This window comes from Protopterus annectens, chromosome 15.part0 (assembly GCF_019279795.1).
Source record: "Protopterus annectens isolate FY-2018-M chromosome 15.part0, PAN1.0, whole genome shotgun sequence".
Lineage (NCBI taxonomy): Eukaryota > Metazoa > Chordata > Ceratodontiformes > Protopteridae > Protopterus > Protopterus annectens.
The window spans coordinates 165,720,798-165,741,923 of NC_056749.1; the positions used below are offsets into that span (position 1 = coordinate 165,720,798).

Genomic DNA, 21,126 nt, shown 5'->3' on the forward strand with positions numbered 1-21,126 from the left:
TGTTTTAGCAGTTTAGCTATCCCTGGCATTTACTTTTTAAGATAAATTATCTTAGTTCCTACGTTTGTATTCTTAACCAGTATTCGAACTGCATTTCAAGTAGAGATTCATTGAGCTCTACTGTATGAACGTCAGAGAACAAGTTTACCGTAACAACACACACAGCTCTCCATTGTTTCAGTACATTTATGGGATTGATTTGATTTGTCTTTTACGTCATTACTATCCAATGTTGTAGTTCGCTGCATTCTTTCTTTCAGTCGCCTGAAATTGTCAATGACATTTGGCCAAGACATTGGAGGGCACTAATAGTAATGTCTGATCTCATGGATTACATTCTCTAAGCAGAGCATTTTTATTATAACTTAGATTCACATCTCTTGGGCTTTCTGCAAATGCCCCTTTAATACAACATAAACAACTTAAGTCAATCCTGCAAACTAACATAGTGGTGATAGTATTAGATTTTTAAACTGTGTCTTCATTTCTTCCAAAGTTTTCCATTGCAGTGACATGCAGTCACCTAGGATGCCTGCCATATAAAACTGCAAATCTGGTAAACCCAGTAGAAGTGTGTGATATCTTTGAGACTGTAAATAAAATCTGGGATAATACAACTGGTCCCAGTTTTCACTATCCCTTTGTGCATAAATATATTTCCTTAGCACGGATTTCAGTCTTTTATTGAAACTCTCTACTAATCTATCAGTCTATGGATGATAGTCTGATGTCTTGAACTGTCTTGCTTTAAAGTATTGCTGTAATTGATGCAATGCCCCTGACATAAATAGAGTAGTTTGGGCAGTAAGTACCTATTAGGGATATTCTTGCAGGAAAATAACAGTTCCCATTCTTTGGCAATAGCATTTGCATTACCTTTGCTTACTGGCATTAATTCTGAAATGTTGTAGCATAGTCATTATTAGTAGCATGTGCTGTTACCCATTGTTAGATTTTACAAATGGCTTCACAATACCCATAGACATATATAATGGTACCTGTATGACTGCCATGGATATCAGTGGGCTTTTAGAAACAGGATAGCGTGCAGCTTTCTAGTATTCTGGATAAGAATCATAGACATTTACTAGCTCGTTCATTATGCCTGACAGTTTGCATAGAGGATTAAGGAGTTGTTAAACTGTTTTCTGCAGTCCAGCGGTCCACGGTTTGATTCCCTCAGCCTTCATTGTCTAACCATGTGACTCTGAGCAAGTCACTTAACCAGACAGTGCTCCTGGGATGTGTCTGACAAAGCTCCATGCAGTTCAGTATTCTACCCTGGTAAACACAAATAAAACAAAATTCTTGACCAGTACAATCTGCCTAGTACTCTTGTGTTAGCCGTGCCCATCCCCAGGTGACCATCTAATATAGGACTATGGCCTAACTTCATTGCTAGTATGCTATAAGGCTTTTATCCTAGCAAATGATGTAGACTTTCTTTCCAGTGTTTACAAACTCCATTTAATTTAACATCTTTTAACTCAGAATAAGGATCAGAAGTTACAGGAACATCCTGCTCACTTCCCTTCCCCACAACCTTGGTTATAGTCCCTCTTGCCCTACCAACAGTATGAACTTCTCACTGAGTTTTTTAATGTTTATGTGATTTACCTTCAAGTTCATTAACTTAGGATTACTTTCCTCCCCAACTTTTCTTGAGATGGGAGGCTAGCTTCTTCTCTCAAAACAGCAACACTGAATGTTCTATGTTTTCAGTGGAAAACGGTAGTTCTAGACAAGATTACATTCTGCATTATCTCTGCTACGTATACTAGCCATTGAGTGATCTCTTTTCTTTTGTATTGCTGTCTATCCTAGTGTGAGTGGGCACAACCTTTCCACTTTCTTTTCCTTCTCTGTGTTACCCTTCTTCTGTAACAGTATCTGAGAACAAAATGTATTCTAGTGCGAGTGGACACTACCTTCTCACTTTTGTTCCTTCTCTTTCTTGCCCTTTTTTGCAAAGGGCATCTCAGAATAAAAATTATCCTAGTATGAGAGGACACCGTCTTCTCACATTCTTTTCCTTCTCTGAGTTGCCTTCTTCTGCAAAGGATAACCCAGAAAAAATTTAACTCAAGTTTTATTCTCTCCTTATATTTGCAGACTTCTGTCACTTAGATTCTGCCTTCATTTGACTTTCCTGATTTATACCAGCAGAAATTGGTTTAGAAGTCTGAATTTCCTTATCTATGCCACTTTTAGTATTTACTGCCTTTATGTGCTCTGAAAGTCTTCACTCAAGTGGTTGACTATACTTCTTTTTCCATTTGGTGCTAGCCTTCCTTGTAGATGTATGTATTACATTGCTTTTTAATTCAGTGTTTCCTATTGAGTTACCTTCAATTCCTATACTGGTATCTCTTACATTTTTAGGATTTTTTTGCTCTCTCATTGCAACAAACACCTGATAACATACAGGTTTCCTTTTATCATCTAGCCACAACTGAACTGTAGACCATTTTGTATACTGTCTCCTTTCTTTTGGTTTTGATTCTGGACTTCCATATAAGTATCCCTGTCTTGACCGCATCCCCTCCTTTCATTTTTACACTGAACTGATACATTGAGATGTGGCTCTATCTCCTTCTGGCAGTGAATAAACCTGACTCACAATGTCTAAGAATTATCCTTCATCCCATATTTCCGTAATGCTTAAAATAAAACAATGAGTGAGAAGGTCACTGAAAAAACAATCAGTAAAAACAAAATGAAAACTCCAGCAAAGCTAGAACTTCCACTGAGTGACCTCCCTAACCTCTTGAGGCACATGGGGTATATGGAAATGATCCTGATGAACATCAGGTGTTTCATTGGCAATTCTGAATGCACATGACTTGTTTCATCATTTTACTAGACAATTTCAGGCCAATAAAGCCAAACCTCACTAGCTGTGGATATGCATATTTCAGCCTTGTTATGGACCTCATCAGCATAGCACAAGCAGAGTGCCTGACTAAGCATTAGAAACACAGGTCTGTTATACCCAGCTGATGTCCATTATCATTAGGGTCATGGCAAAAATATCCCAAACGACAAACTAAAACAATGACTGAGAAGGTCACTGAAAAACCAATCAGTAAAAACAAAATGGAAAACTCCAGCAAAGCTAGAACTTCCACTGAGTGACCTCCCAAACCTCTTGTATCAGAGGCACATGGGATATATGCAAATGATCCTTATGAACATCAGGTGTTTCAGGTCATTGGCAATTCTGATTGACCATGACTTGTTTCATCATTTTACTGGACAATTTCAGTCCAATATAGCCAAACCCCACTAGCTGTGGATATGCATATTTCGGCCTTATGACCTCGTCAGCACAGCACAAGCAGAGTGTTTGACTAAGCATTAGAAAGACAGGGCTGTTATACCCAGCTGATGTCCATTATCATTAGGGTCACTGCAAAAATATCCCAAACAACAAACTAAAACAATGAGTGAGAAGGTGGAAGTTCTAGCTTTGCTGGAGTTTTCATTTTGTTTTTACTAATTGTTTTTTCAGTGACCTTCTCACTCATTGTGTATTCACCATAGTGTATGGTGAATCCTTGACCAAATGCTCACACACACACCTGCAGTGTAAGTCCAAAGAACACTGGAAGCATCTGGTTATAAAAGGAGCACAGTTCTATTGTACACATCCACCAGAAAAATGCAAAGTAGCACCTCTCTTGGTTTTTCAGTTTTACAGCCGATAAATCAAACACTGCACCTAGGCTTGCTTTTCATTAAGAAAGCATACTTTTTGTTAGTTTTATATAGTTCACTTAGCATCTCAAGTAAATGGGTTGCCTAGAAATTCTTTAGGCTATAGGCCTGAAACAGGCCACAGTACCATCTCAATGTCATATGCGTGAACTAGCACTTACTAGGCTAAGTCTTCCTTCTTTATTATCTTCCTGAGGAGGAGTTGTCTTCCTGTCTGACTCCAAGAATGCACTCACTCACAAATTTAAAGACACATTATACATTTAAGAGCACATTATGTACTTTCTTTAAATATATATACTGTAGATATAGATATATAGATAGATATATGCATGTGTGTATCTCTCTCTCTCTCTCTCTCTCCCTATATATATATATATATATATATATATATATGTGTGTGTGTGTGTATATATATATATATATATATATATATATATATATATATATATATATATATATATAGATATAGCACACTCACACATAAATACATGCATATGACAATAAAAGACATGCTAAATATACAAATAATATTTCAATTTAATATGAGGGAGTCATCTGTCTGTCTCTCTCTCTTTCTCTTTTTTTTATTTGCCAGGCTCGGGCTATTTATTTCCCATCAGAATACAAAGTACACAAAACAAACACAACTTTTTTAAAAGTAAACCTGCTTTCTCAGACTTATCTAACAGCATGACCAGATAGATTTATTTCCTTGCACTTTGTATTAGCAAATAGGCTCAATCAGATCCTAGTTATAAATATTACATGAAGTTTTCATTATTTATTTATTTTATTTATTTATTTAAATTTGTTGACCGGGAGTGTCCGACTGGACGTAGGTACATTTTCAGCGGAGGCCCGGGGAGAAAAGCTCCACAGTAAAATAAACAGACAGTAGTTACACTGGATTACATAGCGATTAACAATTTAACATAGCAATTACTTACAACATATTTACAGATGAAGAACATAGTACATCAGTAGACAACTAGAATCTTTATCTGTGAAGTACATAACAGACATTAACAAATGTTACAATGAGAAGTTTCTGATGTATAATAAGTACTAGGCTTATGAGCATGTGAGCTTGCTATAATCAAGGTAGTTGGTGGAGTGGAAAGAAAGGTAGTGGTTGGATGGGGTGGATGATATTAGAGTGGGAGTTGCAAGGGCATAGTCAGCATGTTTTTAGGTGCGATTTTAGTAAAGTTTTGAAGTGGGTGCATGATGGTACGGAGGTAATTGTGGGTGGGAGTGAGTTCCATAATTTGGCTATGGCGCAAGAGAATAGTGCTTCACCAGCAGAGTTATTGGCTTTAGTGATCTGCAAGTGATTTTTGTTGCTGGATCTTAGTGATCTGGTGGTGCGATAGGGTTGGAGTAGATTCTGGAGGGATGGGACATTTAGTGGATGGTTTACTAGTTTGTGGGTGAGTGAGAGTTGATACCACTGAAGGAGGTGAGGGAGTTCAAGCCAGCCCAGTTCAGCAAGTGAGAGACAGTGGTGACTACGGTAGGATGCCCCTGTGGCAAATTTGGCGATTTTGTTGTAGCAGGTCTCTAGCTTGTTTAGATCACATTGCCTTAGGTTGGTATATATTGGAGAGGCATAAAGTAGGGTGGAGATAAGGTGGGAATTTGCTATTGAAATCTTTGCTGCTTTGGTGAGACATTGCTTATTTCTGTATAACGCTCCTAGTTTTTTGTGGACTTTTTTTATGGTCATGGATATGTGAATGTCAAATTTTAGTTTATTGTCTATTTCCACTCCTAGCAATTTGCTCTGTTCAGTTGGGTATATAGTGGTGTTGTCTTTTGCTGTGATGTTAAAGTGAGAGTTGTTTTGAGTATGTTTGGTGGGTTGGAAGATGAGTAGTTTAGTTTTGTTTGGGTTGAGTATTAATTGGGCATCGGATAACCATGTTTCAACAGAGGAAAAGGCTTCCTGTGTGACTTTTTGCAGTTTGAGTAGGGACTGGGCTGAGCAGATGATGGTCGAGTCATCTGCATATTGTATGAGTGCGCCATGTTTGGTGGCAGAGGCTAGATTATTGGTGTAAACAGAGAAGAGTAGGGGTCCAAGGATAGATCCTTGGGGAACCCCTATGGAGACAGGTAGTTGGGGAGATATGTCATTCTGCCATACAACGGATTGTTGGCGGTCAGACAGGTAACTCTGAAACCAGTTGGTGACTGATTGTGAGAAGGATAGGTTATTGAGGACAGAGATAAGTTGTTTGTGTGGGACCATGTCAAATGCTTTAGATAGGTCTAGGAAAGTAGCAGAAGAGAGATAGCCATTGTTTTTATGCTGAATGATGGTGTTAGTAAAGGAGAGTAAGGCAGTGGTGGTGCTATGGTTTGGTCAGAAGCCATACTGAGTACTGGAAAGGAGGTTGTTAGTAAAGAGGTAGTCTGAGACCTGAGAGTGTATGCATCTCTCTAGTATTTTGGAGAGTGGAGAGAGAATAGCTATGGGGCAGTAATTGGTTAGTTCTGCGGAGGGTCCGCCTTTGTGGAAGGGAATTATATGTGATACTTTCCACGGTGTGGGAACGTAACTTTCTGACAGAGATCGGTTAATCAAGATGGATACTGGGTAGGCCAGAGCATCAGCTCTGATCATCATTAAATCAGAGCATCATTAAATGTGACACAGGGAATATAATGGCTATCCTACTATCCTTGTGAAATATCCAAGATGTTCTGTGCTTGCTTATTTATTCCTTGATTCTCTGTGATGGCTTTCCCTGTCTGCCCTTCTGCAGTTTTTACTTCCCATGAAGCCTGGGCATTTTCCTTTATCTCTTTGTTCCTTATGTGTCCTGCAAGTACTAATCCCCCAAATCCTTAACAAAATGTTGCATGTTATGACATTGCAGTGAGGTTTGAACAGAACACGTCATATCATGCAAGGCAGACTAGCAGATACACTGAGCAAAAAATGGTGTTAATCTATTGAGTTGCTGGAAAGAGAAATTATAAATTGCATTAAAATGTGCTTTGCAGCTCCTGGACATATTTAAAATAATTAAAATGTCAAAAATAATTGTTATATATGTAAAAAATATATAGTTGTACTTACAGTAAAAATCAGTGAAACTGCATGCTAAAGCTCTGCATGATGTAGTTTTCATTGACTAGACCCATAGTTATGTTATTTCTAATGCTGTGGGCCATTCATACTCTAGATATTAACATAAACAATACACACAGACCATAATTCTGTTTTTAGAAATGTGAAGTGACAATAGCAGTCAGGTTAATTGTTAGAGGAAACTAAAGGTTATGTGTTTAAACTGCTATGGCAGTGAAATCAATAGTCCGGAAGGCAGGATGCCTGTAAAATTAATAATGTGTTGGTTTGAATCCAGTATAATGTAGACAAGCATTCAAGTAAAAAGTACCAAAATATCATCAAATATGGCGAAATGCGTCAAGTATGGGAAATGCGTGTGTGTGTGTGTGTGTGTGTGTGTGTGTGTGTGTGTGTATATTTTTGTACGTATGTGTGTGTGTCTATATATATATATATATATATATATATATATATATAGACTTTTTGTATGGAAATGTATGGTGCTAGCTGTGACAGATAATGATATGAAACATCTTTTCTCAGTGTTAATTGGCTCGCTTCTGTAAATCTGCATACAGTATCTTAGGCAGTGAGAGCCCGATGTCTGCTCTTGCTAATGGAGCTTGCACACTCTGTCAACATATATCAACATGGGAAACATCACCCAGAGACTCTGCACTGTCAAAATGTTATTCCAAACAGCCTGTGAGCATCTGACCACAAACCTTCAATGTCACAGCACCAACAGATAACGCTAACTTGCAGAGCGAAAAATACAAGTGTTACACAGTATGAGCTGGTACCTGCAAACAATGTAAATTAACTGATTATGAAAAGGATGGCTTTGCCAAAGGTATGTGAACCATATTAACCCTGGATATCAAACCTTCACTTATTCAGAAGCCAGATATACTACAAAGTAAAGAAGAAAAAACAGTTTTTTTTTTTTTTTTTTTACAAACGATAGTTACTAGCCAATCACCCCATTATACAACTCAACCACTTATCCTGTAGGTTTTGAAAAGGTGCATTTAGTCGCTGCTAATATGCTTATCTCTCTACATCATCATATATATTGAAGTGCCATATTAAAATCTGACAAATATGCCCATCATAATTCTAAATATAAATATTTAAATTGTGTTCAGGAATAGGGCATTAAGCTTCATAGCATGATATAAAAATTATGTACATCCATTTGTTTTAAAACAGTGCTGCTTTAAAAGATTATTTTCTGACAATAACTAATTCATAAAATGGTGTGTCTGTATATATATATATATATATATATATATATATATATATATATGTATGTATGTATGTATATATATATATATATATATATATATATATAAAATTCTGAAATGTACTGACACTGCAAAAGAACTTTGAAAAACCTGAAGTCATAAGGCTCTGCCATTAGCATCAGATCTGCATTTATTGTCAATATTATTTATTAATGTCAGTTGTGCGTAATTAGGACAGCTGCCTCATGACAGTTTATTAGCTTTTCATTCCAACATTTCAGCCTACTGTCTTGTTGTCTGACATCACTATCCTTTCTGCAGAAGCAAATTGTAATATTAAGTAAACCATTATAATTTCACTTGTATTAAAAAATATTCATTGGCATTTTGTTAGCCAAAAGCCATGCATGACATGTGCATTGGGTGGGTTGCAATCTAAAACAATGGGGCTTTGAATCACTGCTCCAACCTAGAGAATATCATCAGCTAAAAACAAAATTAGCATAACATCTTTCAGCATGGTGCTGTTATTTTGAGCAATGCATTTGTATATTCATCACAGTGATTCCTAAATGTTAATACCCACTGACATGCTAATAGCAGTACAACTATAAGGGTACTTTTCGACACTGAAGCATGTACTAGCACTACATGTTATCACTGTACTACATGTCGTGTGTAGACTACATTGTCATAACATGGAAACCACATATGATCACGTACAGCATGCTTAATATCTGTTATCTGCAGCATTAATAAGAGGTTTGTGTTTATATGTATTGTACTAGCTAGGCACCCTTATAAATCACTTGCTACCCAACTCTTGGTTAAATGCAAACTGAATGAGATTTTTACTTGCTGAGGGCAGTTTGAACTCCATATCCCTGAGAATTAGTACATTTAATTAAGGGGGGAATGAGGTAAGGAGAACTTGCTTCTTGCAAAATAGACACATTTTTTTTAATCTGGTCAAAGTTTTGAGTAGTTTGTTTCATCTGGTCATAGTTTTGTCTGATTTTAAGTCACAAAGTCATAGTGAAACAAAAATGCCTTCCATCAACCAGCCTTAATCAACTATAGCAGTAAATGTGTTTATGTATTAAGGATCGCCTGTCATCCTGTTAACTGTCAATTATTACTGCGTCTTTGTGGCATACATATGTATCCTGTCGCTGTCATTAATGTCATTTGACAACTTTGTTGCAGCTCACTGTATGATCCACCAAATATCGCAGTTGTCCATTATGCCCTAATTAAAGGAAACACTATTTGAAATATTCCATACAAATGAGTCTCCTTGAGGACATGTGGCATGCTATTGAAAAGTCCTATGTACAGACTGTATTCTCAGTCCATAGAGGAAATTAAGAAAGCAGATTTACTATGTAGTATTTGCCTGCAACTTTTCTACTGCAATCGATTTCTTTATCCTACCAAAACCTAATTAACAACCTAACCAATATATTATGATGTAATTAAACACATAAACACACACACACACACACACACACACACACACACGTGTGTGTCTGTGTGTGTACACATATTTTGATGATTCATGTCATAGTGATTTCATTTTTTTCAGTTTTTTTGGTTTTTAAGGAATCTCTCTGCACTGCAAAACTAAACATTCACCGTCACAAAACACGCACACACACACACACACACACACACGTGTGTGTCTGTGTGTACACATATTTTGATGATTCATGTCATAGTGATTTCATTTTTTTCAGCTTTTTTGATTTTTAAGGAATCTCTCTGCACTGCAAAACTAAACATTCACCATCACAAAAGTACAAAACATTTCTGTATACAAAGCAAAATAATAAATCTTTCTTTTTTTGTGTGTGTGTGTGTGTGTGTGTGTGTGTGTGTGTGTGTGTGTGTGTGTGTGTGTGTGTGTGTGTGTGTGTGTGTGTGTGTGTGTGTGTGTGTAAGGAGTACATCCCCTGCACCCTCATCTACAGGGTGACACTCCTTACTTAAATATACTATCTTCATATTCTCACAACCATGAGGAAAAGCCAGCCATTTATTTTCTGTCTCTTTCCTTATCCAATTTCAGTTTACAAAATGCTGGAATGCATTATACCCAAATGATTGAATAACAACAAAGCCATTAAGCTTGGATAAATCACCTGAGTTCAGCAACTCAAAGATCACAACAGTGACTTTTTTCAGTAGTAAAATTCACTGTATAACCTTTGATAAAAGAGTCCACTGTGTTCATTGCTTTAAGAAATCTGAATGAGCCGTATCTTAGTATATTTCAACACTGTTGTTAAGCACTATACAGTATGATATACTCCTGAAAATGTGGCACCTCAGGAGACTTGACAGTTTTCAGCAGACATATAATAAAAGATGCAGCATTGTCACAGATACATATCCAAGGTTTGTGTACTGTATATTGTTTTGTGCAAGATTTTGTATGTATGAAATACATTAATATTTAATACAATGTCTGCAGAAGGTTTTGCATCCTCTGGCATGCATGGAGAAGTGCATCATTGAGATGATAAATCAGCATGGAACTTGGTAATGCAAAGCCACAGGAGGAACAGATATGGTGAGATATTGTTCAATGATACCCAATTCCTAGTTGGCATACAGGTTGCAGTCCCACCTTAATGAGGCTTATACTTTCCTTTGGGATTTGACTTGTAGATTTAAACTGACTATTACATGGCAGCCACCTTTGTCTATAGTAACAGTAACATGGCAGCCACCTTTGTGTATAGTAATAGTAACATGGCAGCCACCTTTGTGTATAGTAACAGCAACATGGCAGCTGCCTTTGTGTATAATAACAGCATCCCATCTGTACAGAATATACCACATCAGAGTCAGCATTATGATATCTAGATAGCAGACCATATGTTTATAATAAGGAGTTGTTATTATGTAGTAATAACCGTGATTATTGTGCATGTCTACACAGGGAGCACTGGCATACAGCATCTGGTAGCATTGCATAATAGTGGCTAATTTTACATGGATTTCAGGGTAATTTTTCTAGACTATGGTGTTTAGGATGCACATTTAATACATTGTCTTTTTTGTAATGTATGATGTATTATATTTTTTTTATCTGCCACTGGGCATTCTGCCACCATGTATGTCAGTGATACATTCAACAGTTTTAACCCTACATCCATCCCCACTGCCACTGTGTATGTCAATCACATGTCCAATAGGATTAACCCCACAGCCATCTCCACTTCCACCATGTATGTCAGTGATACATCCAAGAGTTTTACCACTAACCGCTATCTCCACTACCACTGTGTATGTCAGTGGTACAGCCAACATTTTTAACCCTATAACCAGCTCCACTTCCATCATGTACATTAGTGATACATCCAACAGTTTTACCGCTACAGTCATCTCCACTTCCACCATGTATGTTGATGCATCCAGCAGTTTTACTACTACAGCCATCTCCACTGCCACCGTGCATGTCAGAGATACAGCCAACTGTTTTAACCCTACAGTCATCTTCACATCCACTATGTATGTCAGTGGTACATCCAACAGTTTTACCACTGCAGCCATCTGCACTGCCATAGGCTTATAAAGCCCTGACTGTGACTCAGGAGACATGAATTAAATTAGCAGCTTGGTCACCTGCAGGAGGTGTTGTGGAGGAATGACAGAAATTACAAGGCTTTGCCTGTTCATCTGTCTTCAAAGGGGGGGGGGGGGCTCATGCCTGAGGCATGGGAGTGCTGGTGGTGATACTTGTGCTGTGCAGACTGGTGCTGATGTGCATTGGGGGCAGGAGCATGATAGAATCTTTACAATGTAAGTGAGGGCAGGTTCTTCATATCATCATTGTATACCCTCCAGTCATGGCAGCTCAGAATGTCAATGTGAATAGAGGTTAATACACAAAACAATCCTAGCGTGAACACCATGTATGTTACTGCAGGTGACATGACTCCCTCCCACCATTGCTGGATCCACTTCCCCTTCCCACCCAACCAAATTAGCCCCACTTAAGAGATAGTGCCTGGAGTAGAGGTAGGGTTGATGCACTTTTTACTGTTGAGGGGGGACCATTTCCCCTTCTCACATGGGTAGATAGTTCCTGAAGTGAAAGTTAAAGAAACTGGGGGGATGCCAAGTAGCTTACAGTTATGCTGTAGAACTGCTGGACCACCCCCACAGAAATGCTACCATTACAACAGCGATATTAGCTCACCCAGCTAGAAGATTCAAACCAGTAACATGTCAAAATCAAATTGAAGATATGTTAAACCCCACACACAGATGTATGGATAACATGGTGGATTCAATAGGTTCATAGGGTCATAAGCAATTATTAGGCTAGCTGACCTTGTGGACTGTTTTAAGCCTAGTGAATTTCCCTTTTTGTGCTTGAAATAACCTGTCCCATTCGGTTATAGACTGGTCTTACTCATCTCATGGTCGATAATTGTATATTACTCCTAATAAGAATAGCTGAGATCATACCATTTATAATTTGAGGGGACCAATGCATGGGATATAGCATTAACATTTCTTTAACCTTAAAACTAAGCCAGTTCCCCAAAAATATAAGCACTGACAATACTTACATGTAAGGAACTTAATAGAGCCATTCAAAAACCAAGGACTTGATTTGTCAGCTAATAAGTCCAAAAACGAAGAGCTAACATAAGAATCTAAAAATCAGGTAAAGCCCTTGGTAAAATGGATTATTTTTTGAGATCTATAAAAGAACAGGGTTAGGAGGGTGGCCTAATGGTTAAGGTATTTGCCTTACAAACACAAGGTGCAAGGTTTGAGTCTCACAAGGGATAATTGGTTAGGCTTAAAATGGCTCGCAAGGGCAGTTAGCTTAGTACTAATCTATGAACCTAAAGATGGATTATCCTTTAAGATGCACAATTATTTTTTGTATGACTTCATGAGTTGTCATTTACAGGTAATATGTAATCAGGTATTCTTGCAGTGTATGTGGCCATATTTGTGAAATCATCTTGTTTGATGGCCATTCCTAACCAGGTTAGGACCATCCCTGTGTCCTTTGTATTCACCCATATCATTTATCAATGCATATTATAAAATCCTTGCATATGTTTTAGCCCACAGACAGCGACACAAAGCATGCAATTTCATTTCTTTGAAACACTTGGAGATCTCACTATAAAAATATCTTAATGAATCTTGATATAAGTAAAGCTATTTATAGGTTATTAGCTTCATAGGTAAGTACTAGGCAGGCCATTTAAGCCTAACAAATTTCCCTTTTTGTGCTCAAAATAACCTGTCCTGTTTAGCTATAGACTGACCTTACTTATCCCATGGTAGATATTTATATATTACTCCTAATGAAAGTAACTGCGATCATACCATAGATAATTTTGAGGAGGACTCATGCATTTAGGAGCTGCCTCTGTCCATTAGTAGTTTAGGGGACAGTCCTGGGGTAAATTTTCTGTTTCCCATCCATAGATCTAAGTTGTGCTTGAATGTTGACAGAGATGAACTTTGTTTTTTGTGGCTAGGGAATCTGTTCCACAGCAGCAGTATCCTCTGTGAGATATACCTGCCCCTCGAAACTGGCCTGTTGATGTTACAAAAGAGGTTTATATCCCTAGACTGAGTATTTTTGATGGCATCTGACTTGCTGTTGTACAGTAAATCCATCATTAATGGTTCAGAAGGTGCTTTGTATACACATCTGTAGGATGTTGACTGTAGTGATAGTGCTTTGAGTCAGTCCTTGGAAGACATGTTCTTTAAGTATGGTATCTCTGTGGCATCCCAGTTGTTGCATGTGTCTGGGCAGACGCATGCCAAGGGGGGCATTGCATTCAATGACTGGTGTCATGAGGGCTGAGTAGAGGGAGTCAATGATATCCCAATATTTTCTCTCTCAATTATACATACTTAATTGTGGTACCACAGAAGGCTTGTCACTGCAATGTACTGCATTATCAAGGAGGAAAAGCAAGCGTCCCTTTCACTAATTACAGTAGGCTCACAAACTTTAAAGACATTCCCAATATGTAATGATGCAAATAGGGATGCTCTCTCTCCCCTTTTGCAGGTCCTGATTTACAACCATTATCAAACAAGCTAAGATTTAATGATAGCATCGAGAGGTACAGTACTCCACAAGTCGAAATTTCTGTGTCTGCAGACTGCTGAAAACAGTCCATTTCTTTCTTAGCTATTTTACTGAACACTTTACCTAAAACCGCAGGACTACCTGAAATAATCTGGTTCCTTATATTAACTAAATAATATTGCGCTTTATAGCGCAAATTCATAGGAAACCGACCTACTCTAACACATTCTTGCACTTCACTAGTTGTCTACCATTTCAACAAAAACGAGCAGTAATTAAAGGTCAACTAGTTAGAGCAGCGAGGATGATAAGTAGAGATGTTGACTATGTTGAGGAATGTTCATTATTGAAAAAGATGTTTATGAGTCGTGCCTACCCTGTCAAATTGATTGAGGATCTTATTAGTGAGGTTTCACATAAAAGGTCATCTAAGTTCTACGAGCCTTTGTTGTCAGTCAAAAAGTATAAGGATTCTTCAGTACAAGCTTTGGCCATAGTAGGAGAGGATATTGTTAGCACCTACGAACCTGATCAGTACTCCTTCCCTAGATTTATTACTACCTTTACAGTTGATAGTTCTAACTTGTGGTATATTATTAAAAAGAATTGGCACTTGTTTCGAGCAGATCCAGTTGTGTCTTCTAAAATAGGTCCATACCCCAAAGTGACATACAGAAAAGCCAAAAATCTTAAATCATGGTTCGAACAGAAACCGTTGTCAACTAGGTTTCCTGGAATGTTTAAATGTCAATCTTGTAATTATTGTAAGTACATTATTGAATCAAATAGATTTACTGTTCAAGATCATGCATTTAAATTAAAATGCAGGGTCAATTGCAATTCCAGTATGCTTGTTTACTTAGCCCAGTGTCAACATTGTGCAGGGTTTTATATTGGAAAAACTGAGCGTAAGCTCAAGGATCGAATTTATGAGCATATGTACGCAATAAGAAAACATAAGGAAACAAATGCGTTGGCTAAACATATAATGGACCATCCCTCCCACCAGTTCAAATTCATTGTAATTGAACAGGTAGGCCACGATACCAGGGGAGGACCAACACAACTTAAACTGTTGGAAAAGGAACTACATTGGCAGATTAGATTGGAAGCGTACCACGTGCCAGGTTTGAATGAAGCCTGTTCCATTTCTAGTGTCCTTCGCCTTCTTAGTTTAAAGAGATAGGTGGGTGAGTTGAGCCATTTGAAATCTCCAGTTTTGTCTTTCAACATAGAGCCTTTTGACATTTAAGATTTATTTTTGTATTATTCTCAATAGTTACATGTGTTGAAACAGGGAATGGAGTTTAACGTGGTCAAACTACGTTTCAAACAGGAATTTTAACTATTTAAGTAAGGCAATTTTATGCAGGGGGCTCTTGATTTATTTTTAGTTTTGATTGTCAGGTCATTTTATTTCATTTTATGTCATTTTAATAGTTTTGGCCATTACTGTGGGCTAGTGTTATTTTTAGATTTCATTTCGATTATTAAATAATTTTGTATGTGAAATGTTTAAAGTGATTGTTCAGGGTATACATATTTTACTTGCAGAGTTTGTCATTAACAGTACGTTAGCTTTTTAACTGCTTAACTCTGAAGTGGGTGTCTTTTTATATGTCATTAGGCATAATTGTCCTAATTGTTGTTAACTTAACTATGATGTCATATTATTTAAGGCACAGTGAATTGTTGGAATATGTTTTCTGAGGAAGTTTGCCTAGGAGGCAAACGAAAAGCGCTTCATTAGATTTGTTTGTGATTTCTACCTTTGGTGTTTCTTGATCTGGCGACACTATTGTTTATGGACAGCAATTGCATCAGGGTACTCTGATATCCAGGCAGTTTGGTTTTTCAGTCTTCGGTTCACTTTTTTGGATTTCCTTATATTAACTAAATGTATGGTTTGCAAAAAGGTGATCAAATAAAAAATATATACAATGCAAGTAGTCTGTTTGACTCTTTAAAATGCATGATTTATTGCATATAGTATGAACAAATGAGTCCTGTATGATGGGCAATAGAAAGAAAAATGTTTCACTTGTCAGTGCAGGGACTGTTGAAACTCTCTACCTGCCATGTTCCATGAGTATAAATTAAGACAAAGAAAGGGGGTGCCATGATGTCGTCTTCCGTTAGCTCCATCATCTATGATGCCACATTATGACACTTCATCCCAAGAAGATAATCCATATTCAACCAGGACATGTACTGCCTATCAGTTTCACCTCTGACTAATCCTTACCACTGTAAGAATATGCAGATATATAATTCTGAGTTAAACTTCAAGTCATGTAATGAAATGTTTTCAGTGTAACCTGTTACCTACAACGTTGTTATATGAATCTCATATCCTAGTACAATTTTTTATTTTCTCCATCAGTCAGTGATGGGGTAAAGCAACATTTGAATGAACCTGTTGAAAACAAACAAACTGCAGAATTTTCTGTATATTTAAGCTGTATGTTATAAAATGAATGTAATCCATTGTGAACAGTTAGTATACAAGTACTATTTCTCATACCCTTTTCCTTTTATAAAGATATTTTATTCTTGAGAAGTGTACTCATGGAACACTTTTAAAATAATAATAATAAATACTTGCCAGTAGTTCTAAATGGAGAACACTAATAAGGCTAACTTTGTAATTATCCATGTATTACAGGCTCAATGCCTCATAAAAAGACTTTGTAATAATCATTTTATGTAATCAGTGTATCTAACCCTAAAATCTGTTGATGTCCTGTATCATTCACCAACCTCTACAAAACCACTGGCATTTTATCTGCAGAACTTTCAGAATGCACAGGGGTAGTGGTCTATAAAAAACATTTACATTGTAGACTTGGTAGTTGCAGGCAATACTTACATTTTCTTTTTCTCGCTCTCTTTTGTTTTAGCAAGAGAATGAAGCCTACTTTGACACAATGCTCGACCATTATGGATACTGCTGTACTTCCTGCCGCCATGGTCATCGACACTGCCGACGAGTCTGTGAACCCCTCTATGGTTATATGCCTTGGCCCTACTGCTACCAGGGAGGCAGGGTCATCTGTCGAATTATTATGCCATGCAACTGGTGGGTGGCACGAATGCTTGGCAGAATATAAATGTAAATAAAACAGTGTGATTTGGTCTATTTACAAACATTTGAAAGCCTTTTTCCAAGTTTCAACAAAACACTGACAGTTTGGTACCTGCTTGATTCAAAGCACATTGAATTTTGTTTTATAAATATTTTAGGCATCCATTGTTATATAGCATTGAAGGTATTACACACACGATTTATCAAAACCACGTCTCCTGTTTTAAATGTATACTCCTGTTAATGTGGCTGCCAAGTTCATATTTATAATTTTGATAGTACTACATAATAAAAGTATACAAATATGGCAGATGTTATAGTGAAACAGAAAAAGAAGTTACCACAATAACTCAATAAAGTTAATACATAAAAAGATTACCACATATACCTCTGGCAATGAGCAGGAGGCTGTTCTAAATTTTACATTTGCCTGGAATATTATGAACCTCAGTCTTTCTGTTATTAAAACAGACCTAAAGGAAACTGAAAAATTATCTTAACGTTGCATGGTATTTCCATGTATCATCTAAAACATAAAACTTAACACAAGGCAAGTTTGTGTAAGCTACATGCCTGCATAATAGGAACCACAGGACTTCCTTTGCCAGAGTGCCTTTTGTTGGACTTGACAATATGTGGCATTTAGAGAATCCAGTGCACTTTAGCAAGTTTTGTTTTATTTTTACACGTCAGCTCTGCTCTCTTTAGAGCATGTAAATGGTGAACACATCAGCAAACATAAAGCTACAGAGGTATTATATTACCACTCCATTTTTAAAGATCATGATGACCCCTTCACAAATACATGTCTAAGAGAAGTCCATCTATCTATCCACAACCCTTTTTCCTATTTTTGACAATGGGGTTGGGGTATCACTTCAACTGACAATCAACTAGAGAAAGGTTTAGACCACTGGGTGGCTAGCACTGTCCTTCCACACCACACACTCACTCTTAACACCTGTGGTCTATTTAGAGTATCCATTCCCCATACTCCATGTCTTTTGAATGTGGGAGGAAACCGGAGTACCTGGAGGAAACCCACGCAAACACAGAGAGCACATGCAGACTGCATTGAAGGCACCCCAGCCAAGAATCAAACTGAAGAACCTCTTGCAGTGAGGTGACAATGCTAAGTTCTTGGTAAAATTTATATTTTTTTGTCTGGAAAAGTATAGCTGCAAACCCAGATAATTCTTTATTCTACATGTGTAGTAGAGAAGTATAAGCATATTTTCAGGAAGCAATGTACCCCCACTTGCAATGTGGGGGGCTGTAGCCCAAAGCCCACTCTACTTGTATACATAAAACTGCAAGATTACTGAACCTCAGAAAAGGAAGAATTGTCCAGAATACAATACTTTCAGACTTACCATGTGTTTCCACCAATCTCACTTAATTTTTGTCTATTCCAGTACTTGCACAAATAAGTCTTGTATATACGACAAGAACCTGATTGTTTACCAGAAATCAGTAAATGCATTTGTGAAATACGGTGGTGGTGGTGCTGCGGTAGCGTTGTCGCCTCACAGTAAGATGGTGTCCTGTTCGATTCTCAGCTAAAGCGTCTTCTGTGTGGGAGACATGCATGAGTGGGCGTACCTTTGTTGAAGGTTGTACGTCAGGGCTGGCAACTCAGTACGTAAAAATCTACTGCCAATCATTAGCGGACCGGAGTTCCGCTGTGGCGACCCCTAACCGGGAAAAGCTGAAAGATACAACAAGTAAACGCATTTGTGAATCCATAGTTGTTTGACTAAACCAGTGCAGAGAGCAGAATGCACTCTATGCATCAGACAAAAAGTGAACTGCAACTGAAAAAAAAGAGAACAGTGTATTCTCAAATGGAAGAACATCTCTATAGTTGAATGGTTATGTGATCCAAGCAATCAAAACAGGAGCAAAACTGACCATCTGAAATACTATTAGTTTCTATGCAAATGCAGAATGGCATGCATTGTAGTTTGAAACTTTATTAAGTCATAGTTAGGAAATTCTAGACTCATTATACTCCTACAAGAAAAAGCAGACATATTTTTCCACTTCAAATCAGCAGACTTTTCCAGAGAAAGTCCAATAGTGTGAATATGTACATTTTTCTTTGTGTTGCGTGTTATACTTTGCTATAAAGAAACTAAACTGTGACCTTGGTAATCCTCAAGCCAGGCTTCTGAAAAATTACTGGAAACTCTGATCATGAAAAGACAGGTACAGACAAGTTACAATCCCTTTCAGTCTGCACAAAAGACACCATTGTGCGTTCTAATTAGATCTTCCATTTGCAAGGATGGCAGTTATGCCTTCCTTTGAATAATAATATTGTTGCCAAGAAATTTACCATCACAGTGAATCTGTCACTTGTTGTACATAGTTAAATTTCTTTGAAGGCATTTCTTTGTTGTAAAAATTAATAAAACTTGCTTCTTCAGCAATAACTAAATACTTTTAGCATATATATATATATATATATATATATATATATATATATATATGTGTGTGTATAGAGAGAGAGAGTGTGTGTGTGTGTGTGTGTGTGTGTGTGTGTGTGTGTGTGTGTGTGTGTGTGTGTGTGTGTGTGTGTGTGTGTGTGTAGAAGTTCATTGTGATAGTCTTTCACAATGAAGACAACTTCAGAGAAAATTGTTTAATAAATATAAGTTGAACAAAACAAATCCTACAGCTAAAACTAAAATGCATTGTGGAATGATGAAACCTATATAAACATCTTTATTAAATTACCATGTATGCTATAGGCAATCTTGCATTTATATAAATGAAAAACAACATTGACACCACTTTAGTTGCAAACATTATACATCACATACACCAATGAAACAGCTGTAGTTGCAAACATTATACATCAGACAGCATTGAAACAATTGTAGTTGCAAACATTATACATCACTTATAATTAGTAATTGTTAACTCCAACCCTAAACAATGATTGTAATAAAGATTTTTATTCATATATAATGATACTTAGGCCAAAAAATATGTAATAATTCACTTAAAACAAGTCACTGATTCTACCCAGTCTCACATCAGAACTCTCAAGAGCGGTATGACTTTAAAGCAGCATCTGTGGCATTCTTGACAGAGTGCTAAGTTCTGTAGCCTCAAGGACATGGAGATGTGGGTTCTAAACCTATACCAGGCAACAGAGGTATTACATGTCCTGCAAGCAGTAGTGTGGCATAACTGCTTTAGTCTAATGCATATTTAAATGGAGGTTAGTTTCTGTAATGTATTCTAAAACATGTGGAAAAAGTAATAAAAATGGGTAGTAAAGATGTTTGAAAATTAGGCAGGTCCATAATGGAATAGTCAGTGTGCTGCTTATAAAATGTAGAATACACACACACACACACACACACACACACACATTCTCTGTCTACAACTTCCAACCCAGTGTAAATCATCCCAAGTAAACCTTCCTTTTTTTGTCAAAAATTACAAAAAGTGTGGCTTAATCTCATCCCTACAATACCTGTGTCAGGGTAAAATTTTAGTGTAGAGTGTGTAAACCAAAAGGGTATCTGTTGTAAGTTTAAGGGCCAAGGGCCACCCAAGAGCCATATCTGCAATCTTTAGAATAGCAAGACTAAAAATCCTGCAGAAAGGAAATTATATAAACTGGGCATGAGACTGCAGTACCTGGAGTATTCCCCTTTCTCTAAAACTGAGTTAATATGTGTATGTGGTATGGGTGGGGGACATAGCCTCTCCCCAACTTCTTGGTTCACATACGTCAAAGCTTTACCAAATAAACACTTTAATGACGGTAGCACACCAATAAAACCAAGAACCATGTGAAACACCAAAATCGAATCACAAACCACCCAACCTGGTATGGAAAATAGATGACACAGGGTATAACTTGAATGAACGTTTTTTATTTAAAAAACAAAACACG

The 21,126-nt window shown here is 37.2% G+C and overlaps 1 protein-coding gene across 1 annotated transcript in view; it reads left to right on the forward strand.

Moving 5' to 3' along the window:
• The window catches only part of TNMD (tenomodulin), a 1,096,617-nt gene extending 1,077,791 nt beyond the window's left edge, over positions 1 to 18,826 (forward strand). The window contains exon 7 of the mRNA XM_044057640.1: positions 17,029 to 18,826. Within this exon, the coding sequence (XP_043913575.1) occupies positions 17,029 to 17,238 (210 nt within the window). The 3' untranslated portion in view covers positions 17,239 to 18,826. The remainder of the gene's footprint in view (positions 1 to 17,028) is intronic.
• The last annotated feature ends 2,300 nt before the right edge of the window (positions 18,827 to 21,126 follow it).